The sequence below is a fragment of the Coregonus clupeaformis genome, chromosome 1 (genome assembly GCF_020615455.1).
Source record: "Coregonus clupeaformis isolate EN_2021a chromosome 1, ASM2061545v1, whole genome shotgun sequence".
Taxonomy (NCBI): Eukaryota; Metazoa; Chordata; class Actinopteri; order Salmoniformes; family Salmonidae; genus Coregonus; species Coregonus clupeaformis.
In genome coordinates, this window is record NC_059192.1 from 60,880,038 (window position 1) to 60,893,294 (window position 13,257).

At 43.1% G+C, this 13,257-nt stretch overlaps 1 protein-coding gene across 1 annotated transcript in view; it reads left to right on the forward strand.

Annotated features, from left to right (window-relative positions):
* fmn2a (formin 2a) overlaps positions 1-12,854 on the forward strand; it is a 68,180-nt gene extending 55,326 nt beyond the window's left edge. Inside the window, 4 exon segments of the mRNA XM_045211734.1 lie at positions 8,501-8,554; positions 9,472-9,619; positions 11,721-11,802; positions 11,985-12,854. Of these exon segments, the coding sequence (XP_045067669.1) occupies positions 8,501-8,554; positions 9,472-9,619; positions 11,721-11,802; positions 11,985-12,011 (311 nt within the window). The 3' untranslated portion in view covers positions 12,012-12,854.
* Positions 12,855-13,257: the final 403 nt, after the last annotated feature.

Here is a 13,257-nt window from a genome sequence, read left to right on the forward strand (position 1 = left end):
GAGTTGGCAGTGTGGTTAAGGTTACGTTTCAAATCGAATTTGATGACTTTGTGCTGTGCCAGCTAGTGACCACTCTACAGAGCTGCCTCCAGAACAAGATTCATGACGAAAAACACTAACCTGCATGGCAGAGTACCATGATGGCGTACATAAATGCTTCATCAGATACTGTAGGGTTCTCTTCACAGGGACCAGCTGAGTGCTGTAACAGATGTGGGCTTGGTTGAGTAGGCGTCCCATAGCAATGGGCTTGGATGGCTCTCAGGACAACAGCTAGCTAGCTACCTCCACAGAGTGGGCCATGTGGTCAAACAATTAGCTTCCGAGAACTCTGGCATGCACTTTTTGGATTCATCATGGGCGCTGATGGACCATGACTCTGGGGTGCTCCAAGGGATGCTTAAGGGGTCTGCAGGTTCCAAGGGCATCACTCATTGTTTGGAGAAAAGCAGTAGGGTGAATGGGAATGCAACATTACTGGTTAGCGTAGCCCAATCCATTATGTATGGTAATTAGCCCTAATTACATAAACAGGTAGAGTGTAATACTGCAATGTCAAAAATGGTCTTATGATTTACAAGCTCATTCTTCTTTGGACAGAAAAACTAATTAAAACATGTTTTTCTTCTTTCTTCCTCTTCCACTCCAGCATGCTTGGCCGAGACAGAGATGGTCAACCAGGTCTCTTCTGAAGAGCACTTGCAACCCTTTAAGGAGAAGATGGAGGGGTTTCTGAGCCAAGGTGAGTTTGCGAACACAGAGTACATGTCAGTTGTTCCGATGTGGATGTGGTGAAGGAGTCAGGCGCAGGACACAGAGGATACGTCCAAAAGACTTTAATAGTCCAAAGAGCAACAACCAAAACACGACCTCGAAAACAGACGGAGGCGAGGCAATTACGCAAACAAGCGTAAACAATAATCCCAAACATAGACAGAGTGCAGACACGCAGCTCTGCACGACAGGCAGAAAATAACAACACACAATCAGACTAATGCAAAACAAGGAACTTATAAGCCAAGTAATCAACACACAAATGGACACAGGTGTAAAAGACAGACAAAAGCAATCACACTACGAAACATAGAGCGGTGGCAGCTAGTACTCCGGGGACGGCAAACGCCGAAGCCTGCCCGAACCAGGAGGAGGAGCAGTCTCGGCAGAATCCGTGACAGTACAGACAGGCAAGAGGTGAAGGTGTCCCAGTTGTGGTTACTTGACAAATGACTCAATCACGGAGACCATTTTGGGTTGTGGGTGAGGCAAATGGACCATTGATCAATGACAAGGGAAGCCATTTTGGTTTGTCAACTGAGAGTCAAGCTTCAAGACGGGTCAGTGATCCCCCTTATCCTTGGTTCAACTAAACTATAGCTGCCCCAAAGACGACGGCCAATGACTAATGCCTCATATCACCCTAGATAATGTTCAGTGTCAGAATACCTGACATGAGGAAGGCATCTTGGCTCTGTATATAGAATAGAACGTAGAGATGGGCCGTTGATCATCATGCTAACCCTTGGTTAGACTGCACTGCATCTGTCCTGCCAAGACTGATGTCTCAGTTGCTCTCCTGGTTAATGTACAGTGTTTGGAAGGAAGATGTGTACAGACCATCATTCAACGCAGTTTCCATGGGGACCTCTGCTTATCCCAGACTGTATTGAATAAGTCAAGGCTATTGTTTCAACATTTTCCATCTGTTATGATGGGTTGCAGCAGCACTTGGTAGTTGAGCCTTTGATCTCTGTCTGAATGATATTTAAAGAGCAGACGTACATGTTAGTCATTTATCAGACACTCTTATCCAGAGCAACTTACATTAGTGCATTCATCGTTAGACAACAACGTATCACAATCGTAGCAAGTACATTTTCCCAGCCAACAGAGAATTGCATAGTCTAGACGGGAGATGACAAGTGCCTGGATTAGTACCTGCAGCGCTTCCTGTGTGGGGAAAGGTCGTACTCTACATATGTCACTGCTTTGATGTTTGCAGAGAATGACGGTGTTGTCCAGGGTCACGCCAAGTTTCTTTGCACTCTGGGAGGGGGACACCATGGAGTTGTCAGCCATGATGGAGAAGTCTTGGAGCAGGCAGGCCTTCCCCAGGAGGAAGAGCAGCTACGTCTTGTCGAGGTTGAGCTTGAGGTGGAGGGCCGACATCCAAGATGAGATGTCTGCCAGGCACGCAGAGATGTGTGTCGCCACCTTGGTGTCAGAAGGGGGGAGGAGAAAAGTAGTTGAGTGTCATCCGCATAGCAATGATAGGAGAGACAATGTGAGGATATGGTGGAGCTGAGTGACTTGGTGTAAAGAACTGAGCCCTGAAGGACACCAGTAGTTAGAAGCACTTGGTGCAGACACAGATCCTCTCCACGCCACCTGGTAGGAGCAACCTGCCAGGTAGGACGCAATGCAGAAGTGTGCTGAGCCGGAGATGCCCAGCCCTGAGAGGGTGGAGAGGAGGATCTAATGGTTCACAATGTCAAAGGCAGCGGATAGATCTTGGAGGATGACAACAGAGGAGAGAGAGTCAGCTTTGGCAGAGTGGAGAGCCTCCGTGTCACAGGGGAGAGCGGTCTGTTGAGTGAGCCACCTTGAAGCCTGACTGGTTAGAGTCAAGAAGATCATTCTGAGAGCGATAATGAGAGAGTTGGTCATAGACAGCATACTCAAGTGTTTTGGAACTAAAAGACAGAAGGGATACCGGTCTGTAGTTTGACTTCAGAGGGGTCAAGTGTTGGTTTCTTGAGGATGGGGGCGACTCTGGCCATCTTGAAGTCAGAGATGATGCAACAAGTGGTCAGGGATGAGTTGAGGGAAGTGAGGAATGGCAGGTCTTCAGAGATGGTCTAGAGAAGGGAGGAGGGGATGGGGTTAAGTCGGCCGGTTGTCGGGCGGCCGGACATCACTAGTCGCAGGATTTTATCTGGAGAGAGGGGAGAAAGAGGTCAAGGTGTAGGGTAGTTCTGTGTGAGTGGGACCAGTGGACTCAGTAGGCTAAGTGAACGAGGAGCAGATGTCGTCAACCTTTTTTTCAAATTGGTTGACGAAGTCATCCGCAGAGAGGGAGGAGGAAGGGGGAGGATGTAGTAGGTGAACAGCTTCTAGTAAAGATTTGGTCAAACGTATTGCCTGCCTTGTGAGTGGGAGGGGACTGGGAAAGGAAGGGTGAGGTCAAAAGAGGAAATCTGAGGAAAGAAATAGGTGGAAAGAAATGAAGTAGTTTATCAAGGTGTCAAGCTCATTGAGGAACTCTCCAAGGGCACCTGTTGGGCGATAGATGACAATGTTAAGCTTGAGTGGACAAGTAACAGCATGGAATTCAAATGAGGAGATCGACAGGTGAGAGAGGGGGGAAAGAAACAATCTCCACTTAGGAGAAATAAGTAGCCCTGTGCCACCACCGCGACGACCAGATGCTCTCGGACTATGAGAGAACACATAGTCAGATGGTCAGAGAGCAGCAGTGTTCTCTAGGGTAATCCATGTCTCCGTCTGGGCCAAAAGGTGTAGTGACTGAAGGGCAACATAGGCTGAGATGAATTCCACATGGACTGTGTGCGCAGGGAACACTAAATTAGAATGGTTGCAGCCAAAGGGTGGGGAGCGTCTGTAAAACCTACAGGGAGAGAAGCGAACAGGGATAGGAAACACACACATACTTGACAAAACTACAAAAGAGCAAAATTAGATCATCAGAAGATAACTGCTAAGATACTCAAGTGAGAGAGTGGTGTGGAGCCCTCCTCTCTTTCCTTCCTCGAACAACTCGGCAGAAAGTCTTTGTTTCAGTGACAAGACTGCCAGCTGCCTCTGAAAAAACAGGGGAGACTGAAGCACTAACACTAATCCCTTATTGCCTAGCAGAGGTGAAGAAAACACCCCCTACAACACAACAAACCTACGAATTAGCAAGACGATTACTCAAATAGGCCTGAAACTAAGTCCACAGCAACAGTCACAAGTACTGAGGAATCAGACAGTTCAAACAGCAATGATTAAGTAGGCTACTAGGTAGAGACAGCACTTAAATTAAATTGCCCTAGCAAGACAATACCAACAGCTACTTATTGAATCAAAAACCGATACTTGCTACTCTTGTAGGAGCTGATGTCCTTCCGAACTATAGATGAGGCATTAAGACTTGGGTCAAGTGAGGCTCCTTAAATAGTCAGGGAAGACAGGTAAGTACACTCCGCCTTCAAACACCCAACTGTTACCAATACTATGACACAAATAGGCCTGAAAATAATCTACTTATTGAATCAAAAACAGATACTTTCTTCTCTTGTAGGAGCTGATATCCTTCCAAACTATAGATGAGGTACATCCAGGCCAAATATGGACACATAATGAGGGCTATAGGCAGAATTGGACCCTGACAAGGTAGATAGCGTAACCATAATGGCAACCTGGTTTGTCTTTGTTTTCCTCCTCCTGTTCGTTCTTCACCTCTTTCCCCCCTCTGCTTTAACTATTCCCTGTCCGGTCCTTGACCTCTAAACCAGTTTCACCTCTTCTTTATCCTCCTTCCTCACCACTATCCATCTCTCTCTATCTACCATCTGAAGAAGCCCCTTTTCCCCTGCCCCCACCCTTGCTTTACTGTATTGCCTTTGGGAGAGCCTCCTCTCTCACGTCACTCTCTCTTTCTCTCCATTCCTCCCTCCGTCATATCAGGAAATCAAATAAACATTTGGAGGGAGCTGTTTACCCTGGGAGCAGTTAAAACAGGGATGATGAATTAGCAGTGGAACAAGGGTTGATGATGAATCCACCTAGCGCCTTCCCTCTGCGATCGGCCATGTTTGTTTTAATTTGACCACAATGTGTTTGTTATCACCTTCAAACCAAGACCCTTTCAACAACCAAATAATGGAACTATGATCATCATAACAGACAAAGTATTATGTATAGCCAAGATTAAAATGTTTATTGATGAATGTTTCACAACTCTTAAGTGTAAGGTTTGGTTGTCATGTCTATTAAAACATGTGGAATGTCTTTCTAGGCAGTTTTATATAGGCTTTGCGGCAGGCTATTTCTGGCTAACTGTTCCCATTCTTGTTGTAAGACTGAGCTCACTGGCCCCTTCTCAAGTGCTTTTGTATTCAAATGAGAGTTGGTAATCTGTAACACATGTTCTTCCGCTATGTCGCTCTCTGTCCTTGAGTCCGAGTTTAAAGGAAGCCTGGATGAAAGTGTCTCTTCGAAAGAAATATTGGGTTTTCCCTTGACGCAAATGACGAGGTTGTCCTCAGAGAGAAGACTATTCGATGTAACACTGACATGTGATTTGGAAGGCTCCAGACGAAATTCACTGGGTGCCTCCACTGCAAAAATAAATAAAAAGCAACAACAGCAATGTCTTATTTGTGTTATTTCTATAATTTCAGACCCCGGGGTTAAACAGTTTCTGGCTCCACAGTTTCGGCCACTCTTGTTTATTTTCTGACCATGAAACTAACCACAGAATAACAGTCGAAGCGGATTTGTAGGAACGGCACTGTTTGGTCTAGCTCGATTTTCCCCACTCGTTTCACAGATTCTCATGCGTGCGATGCCTTTGATGGAGCCTCTATGCCTCCGAACAGAACATTGGCCATGTGATAATCTGTTTCTGATGTAAATAACGATTAGTTATACTGGCTGCATGCTCTTTTCAGGGGACTGACTACTGCCTTGGCTAGTAGAGATGTCTCCAGGAGTAGGCCTAATCTACACGTGACATCATGTCAGATAAGATCTATTCATTGTTGTCCAAAATGTATTTTGAAACCTCTAGACTATTATTGTAAAACTAAAATGGGTCACTATATCAGGCTGGTATTGATTCACTACAAACAGTACATGTTGTATGAAATTCTGTATTCATCATGGATTCCATACTCTTTTGCTGACTGTTGTGCTGTTGCATTGATCTGATGACATCCCTGTCCTGATTTCTGATTGGTTATTGATGAGCAATAGAAAGCAGATGTAAAAGTGAGGATCAGTTATAGGATGATTTAGTATGGGGAGCCATGGACAAAAGTAATCGTCCCATTGGACATGTCAGGGTTCCTTAGATGTGGCTCTGGCTTCAATTACACACAGCGATTTGATATTCCCTGAATAAAGGCAGACCAGAGATCCATGCCAGGAAAGATTCCTGACCGTCTGCTTTAGTGGATGTCTTGGAAAGCTATGAAGAGGTTATGGTGTAATTTCAGACCAATAAACGCTTTTAGGCTGCTATGGATTTGGAACATGCTCTTGAAAGCTACTAAGACATTTCTTAGAATTGTGTGTGAAAGCAAAAACAATATAACTGGTGAGACACACAGATGCGATAGGCTGGGTTTGAACCTGGGTAGTCTGCACACCACAATACTGTGTTGTTAGCCCAAGCGCCGTTGTGGTTCACTGAACCAACTCTCTTACACTTCACATTTGCTTAAACATTTTCCTCTGCTCATCTGCACACTACAAGACTGTGTTAGCCCACTAAACTAAAACCTTGGTCTATAGGCATTATCTCGGGGAGGTAATGCAAGTCAGGTCTCAGACAAAAATTGGTTCACCGGACCACCTTGGTTACAGTAACACAAACTTCCTCGATATCTCTGTGAAGTTAGCTGGAAGGAGAGAGAATTATGAAAAAATTCCTCCGAAGGCTAAGGATATCCTCTGGAATTCCTGTGCCTGTTTGAGGCTTTGCATTTTTTTTTTGCTGTATTTGTGGACATTTCACAATAATTTACTGAACTCAATAGTACTAAATGTACACAAAAAACTGTTGCCCAGAAAACCATGGTGTTCAAATCAAATCAAATTTTATTGGTCACATACACATGTTTAGCAGATGTTATTGCGGGTGTAGCGAAATGCTTGTATTTCTAGCTCTAACAGTGCAGTAATATCAATAATTCACAACAATACACACAATCTAAAAGTAAAATAATGGAATTAAGAAATATGTAAATATTAGGACGAGCGATGTCGGAGATGCATAGACTAAAATACAGTAGAATAGAATACAGTGTATACATATGAGATGAGTAAAGCAAAAATATGTAAACATTATTAAAGTGACTAGTGTTCCATTATTAAAGTGGCCAGTGATTTCAAGTCTATGTATATAGGGCAGCAGCCTCTAAGGTGCAGGGTTAAGTAACCGGGTGGAAGCCGCCTAGTGATGGCTATTTAACAGTCTGATGGCCTTGAGATAGAAGCAGTTTTTCAGTCTCTCGGTCCCAGTTTTGATGCACCTGTACTGACCTCGCCTTCTGGATGATAGCGGGGTGAACAGGCAGTGGCTCGGGTGGTTGTTGTCCTTGATGATCTTTTTGGCCTTCCTGTGACATCGGGTGCTGTAGGTGTCCTGGAGGGCAGGTAGTTTGCCCCCGGTGATGCGTTGGATAGACTGCACCACCCTCTGGAGAGCCCTGCGGTTGCGGGCGGTGCAGTTGCCGTACCAGGCGGTGATACAGCCTGACAGGACGCTCTCAATTGTGCAGCTGTAAAAGTTTGTGAGGGTTTTAGGTGCCAAGCCAAATTTCTTCAGCCTCCTGAGGTTGAAGAGGCGCTGTTGCGCCTTCTTCACCACACTGTCTGTGTGGGTGGACCATTTCAGATTGTCAGTGACGTGTACCGAGGAACTTGAAGCTTGCCACCTTCTCCGCTGCGGTCCAGCCGATGTGAATAGGGGCGTTCTCCCTCTGCTGTTTCCTGAAGTACACGATCAGCTCCTTTGTTTTGTTGACGTTGAATGAGAGATTATTTTCCTGGCACCACACTCCCAGGGCCCTCACCTCCTCCCTGTAGGCTGTCTTGTCATTGTTGGTAATTAGGCCTACTACTGTTGTGTCGTCTGCAAACTTGATGATTGAGTTGGAGGTGTGCGTGGCCACTCAGTCATGGGTGAACAGGGAGTACAGGAGGGGGCTGAGCACGCACCCTTGTGGGGCCCCTGTGTTGAGGATTAGTGAAGTGGAGGTGTTGTTTCCTACCTTCACCACCTGGGGGCGGCCTGTCAGCCAGCTGGTCTGCGCATGCTCTGAGGACGCAGCTAGGGATGCCATCTGTGCAAGCAGCCTTGCGAGGGTTAATTTATCAGTGGTGCGACCTCAATCAGTTCAACACTCAATTACATGAACTAACCCTGAAAATGACAGCAAGTGTTATTAATGTTGATGTGTGAAATCCTGTGTAAACTGTCTGTACAGGCAAAACCGAATTATTCTGCCTTCATTAGAAATTGTTTAATCTATTCAGTACTGATAATAAAACCTTGCTCTATGGCTTATGTGTAACCACATTGTTATCATCACCGCAATGTAGCTTTATGTTTCCCATAATGACTTAACTAGTAAGTTCCACATGTTTCTATAATGATCCATTACTACTGAACTTGTCTTTACATAGCCTGCAACTTAACTTTCTGATGTTGTCCTGTTGAGTGGCTTGTTATATGTACAGTATGCATATATTCTGACTATGTTTTCTCTTACAGCAAAAACTGATCTGGAGGCACAAGAAACACAACTAGAGAACACTCATAAGATGTAAGAATAAACCTGATATGAATTTTTAAAAAGATGTTAGAGCTACAGTATGATAACATTGGGTAAAATGATAATGTTGTGTCAGAACAGGTTTCAATACAGTGAGCTGAGTTCACTCACTTTTACTCTCTACTACTGCATGCCAGTACGTACCGGTCCTGTGTCAATGTTTAGATCCCGAGGCTACATGGAACATCTACCTCTACCTCTAGATGGCCTTTACTGCGGGTCCTATGATAGACTGAAGGCCTCCAGTGTCTGTATTGTTTATCTAAGCAAAGCCAGAGCAGACAGCGTTGGCTCCAGGCTTCTGTTAACACTAGGCAGGAATGTGTTCCCTCCAAACTCCAAACAAAGGGTCCCCAACCTGTCCAGAGTATTGATCAAGCACAAAATCAGGGCATTTGTCACTTTCACGTGTGCTCTCTCTTCCTCTATTTATCTTTCTCTCCTTTCTGTCTCTCTCTCTCCCTTTCTTTATGTGTTTGTCCCTCTTGAGACTTGAGCATAGCGAGATTCATTTCCTTTAAAGGGTTTATAACCTGTTCGCATAGAATTGTATCTGTGGAGGGAAAATATTTATGTTATCGATTTAGGAAAGAATGCAATTGTGGCAGCTAATACATTCTAATATTTTTTTGTGTTTTATTACGAAATGGCCAGTCACGTTTGCTTAGTATACTTCCATATCAAGTTTAATGTATGAAATGGTTTTAAGACTAACTTTCACATCTATCTATCTATCTATCTATCTATCTATCTATCTATCTATCTATCTATCTATCTATCTATCTATCTATCTATCTATCTATCTATCTATCTATCTATCTATCTATCTATCTATCTATCTATCTATCTATCTATCTATCTATCTATCTATCTATCTATCTATCTATCTATCTATCTATCTATCTATCTATCTAGGAGTTGAGCGTGTTCTTTTCAGTCAAGGCCAAGGCGGGTGAGAAGGAAGTGTCTCCCAACACGCTGTTCTCGGTGTGGCATGAGTTCTCAACTGATTTCAAAGACCTTTGGAAGAAGGAAAACAAACTGATGTTACAGGAACGGTAAGGATTGATGTAAAATGTGTTTTGCAGTCCTTTCATGTGTGTTGAGTCTATCCTATTCAATGAAAGCCACTCTTTCTTTGGGGATAGTTGTACAATGTATGTTCTGACCTTCTACAGACCTACCACAGACCTACCACAGAACAACTGTACTGTACATGTCAAAATTACATGTCTACTGCACTACTATATCTCCCTGCGCTTGAACACAATGAACATACTGTTTCACATTCACCTTCAAGCACATTACCTTGACAAGCCAAGTGAAGTCATCTGTCAGCTTAATGTGTAGAATAAAGCACCTTGACTGAGGTCAAATGTAGTACACCTTGAGCTCTTCGACTCCCCTTGAAACAATAGAGAAGGCTGTGTGTTGTAACGACCAAGGATGCTGTAGCAACCAAACACCATTAATCCCAGTATGCAGTAGATGTTTTATGTAATCATTTCGTAGCAGGGAGATGGATAAGACAAACTAACATTTTGCTTCCTATAGAAGTTAAAGATGGAATCTGCAGTAGGGGAAACAGCACCACTGTCCGCCCCACCGCCATTGTTATTGTTTTTATGTTGTTGACGAAGTGGAGGTGTACTGCAACAAAAAATTGCAGTACATATTCTGCTGTTCTATCGCGTGTGCAAAGATGTCCGAGGGAAGAAAACAGTGTTCGTTGTTTGCAGTAACCTCTTTGTTGTAATATCGCAAACGGATGTGGCAGTTTCACCATTAATGATTCCAGCTTTAAGATATATTCATATTTATGAAAAGTGAAACCCACCCTGTTAGGTCAATATCAAGCAGAAAGTCAGGAGTTGTCATAGATGAGTGTTGAATCTTCAGTGTTGGAATGATCCCCAAACATGAGTTTCCAATAGCATGCATCACATGTTCACTATTAAATCCTATCAGTCATTCAAATTCATAGACAAGATGAGAGAGAGAGAAGGGTTGAAATGACCCAGATCGGTTTCTTAACCCCACTAATACAAATAACACAAGTGATTCCGTTAGCTTCCAGTGGTTTGATGGGTTTAGAGATAGCATTTGAAAAGTCAACAAATGCTAATTGTTTTGTTCTGCTGGATGAAGATTAGATTGCGATATGTATTTGCTCATTTGCTGGATAAGTAATGAAAACATTTTTGTAATGATTAACTATTTGGCCTACCACCATCTATAAAATTGAGAGCCCCCCCCTGCGACTTACTACAAAGGCATACCAAATTTGGACGAACACGCACACACATTTGAATTTACTGGTCTAGAACTGGGATGGGCAACTGGCGGCCCGCGGACCCCCTTTTATAGGCCCGTGGATACATTTCGAAGACAAAAAAATATATAAGTATATTGAGAGATAGAATAGCGGAATACACAAGATGCAATTTCGAAACAACATCAGCAGTTGTTCTCTTGTTATGTCAGTCACTAACAATCACTTAATTAGCACGTCAGTGATTTTCTTTTGGATTGGTATGTTAGTCTGGCGGCCAGCTATCTAAACTTGGAATTACCGACAGGGGGGGCCCCCATTGATTTTGTTAGTCACTCTCAGTCAGATATCATATTAAAAACGCAAAACCGTTCTCTCCACCCTATGGCAAAATGTGTAGAATTGCAGAAAATTTGCTGTAAAACGGTTTGTTTTTTATCTCTGCCCCATGGCAAAATGTGTAGAATGGATTGGGGAGCGGGAAAACAGAATTTCGCTTAGGGCTCCCAAAAGGCTAGGGCCGGCACTAACTGTATGTGTGGGTTTGGATGTGGGTACACAGACCTGCGAGCCACTGCGGCCCCCCATGATGAGTTCAGATTTTGTATGGCCCCCACCCCCATCAAAGTTGCCCATCCCTGGTCTAGAATGTATATTTTACCTTGTGTGGTGTTGAAAGTCGTGCCATGGAATGGTTTAGAGCTTGCACTATTGGTACAGTAGATCAGAAAGGGGCTCTTTCTTGTGTGTAAACAGCACAGACCCAAACCTTGCCTGGAGAACCTCACTGCTGAATTGCCTGACCTTTTACTACTGCAAACATACCCTATCTCCATTTCTAGGAGAAGGTACATTTTAAATGGCTGAATCTATTGGTGTCTTTTCAGACTGAAAATGGCAGAGGAGGTCTTCAAACAAGCCAGAGAGAAGGCCTCATACACCATCAAACCCAAACAGTCCTATGGAATAGTGAGTTCTCTTTTTGTCTCTTTTCCCTTTGTCCTAACCCCTGTCTGTCTTTCTTTCGTCTTCTTATTCCTCGTATATTTCCCACCTTCTCACTCGTTTTGAAAATCTCTGTTTAAATTTCCCCCCACCCGTGCACCATTGTAATGTCGGTAACTCACTTTCATCTGTTTTGTGTTCCACAGAAAGCCAAACTGGGTCAGAAGATCTGAGCCAATGGACTGGTTAAGTCTTACCCAGGAGAGGTATGCACAAGTGAGATAAACACAATCTGAAATTGCTTTTTAGCTATTGTATTGTATTTAAATATATATTTATTATGTTATTTTCTTTTGTTTCTTTCGGTCAGCCAACTGGGTATAAGTATGCCCGACAGGTTGTTACCTTGTTGGAAAGTGTGATATAAACACAGTACCATGCTTTGGCTTAATCTGTCAATGAGACATTTCCCCCAGGTCCAAATAGCGTATTCTGCTGTCCAAAGTAAGTATTGTAGATTGAATTAAACTGCTAATAATGTCTGGCCATTGTAAAGAGAAATACATTGTTTTACAGTGAGACACATGTATTGTGGTATCAGCCTATCTCCTGTAGCTATAGATAGAAGACACCAGTTCAGACAATCATGTTTTACAGAGAAAATAAGCTGTTTATATCAATCTCTGCACTGCCTTCCAGTATAAAGAGGAGCACAAGAGTGGGCTTGTATATATTTGCCTACCAGACAGCAAGTGCCTTATAGCACACTGAGCTACAGTAGTTAAGGACAAATGAGCCAATGAAATTCAACTAGATTACTCTGACTTTACAACCTGTATGGAAACCAGTCCTGCTTAGTGAAAACCTGTATTGCGACAATCATCAGTTTATCATACAGCGTAGTTCCATAGAAGAATGATACGTGATGTACAGTTGTAGTTTATGCAATAAATCATGAAATGAACCATGACTTGAGCTTAGTGGCTAAGGTATTTAGTATGTCATCAGGACTTCTCATCATCCTTTATTTTTTTTATTAGCTACAGTGCCTTCTGAAAGTATTTACACCCCTTGACTTTTTCTACATTTTGTTGTGTTACAGAGTGGCATTAAAATGGATTTAACTGCCATTTTTTGTCAATGATCTACACAAAATACTCTAATGTCAAAGTAGATTTTTTGTTGTTGACATTTGTAAAAGATGAATGAAAAATAAAACACTAATATATCTTGATTAGATTAGTATTCACCCCCATGAGTCAATACATGTTAGAAACACCTTTGGCAGCGATTACAGCTGTGAGTCTTTCTGGGTAAGTTCCTAAGAGCTTTTCAAACCTGGATTGTGCAACATTTGCCCATTATTCTTTTTTAATTATTCAAGCTCTGTCAAATTGGTTGTTGATCATTGCTAGACAACCATTTTCAGGTCTTGCCATAGATTTTCAAGCAGATTTAAGTCAAAACTGTAACTCGGCC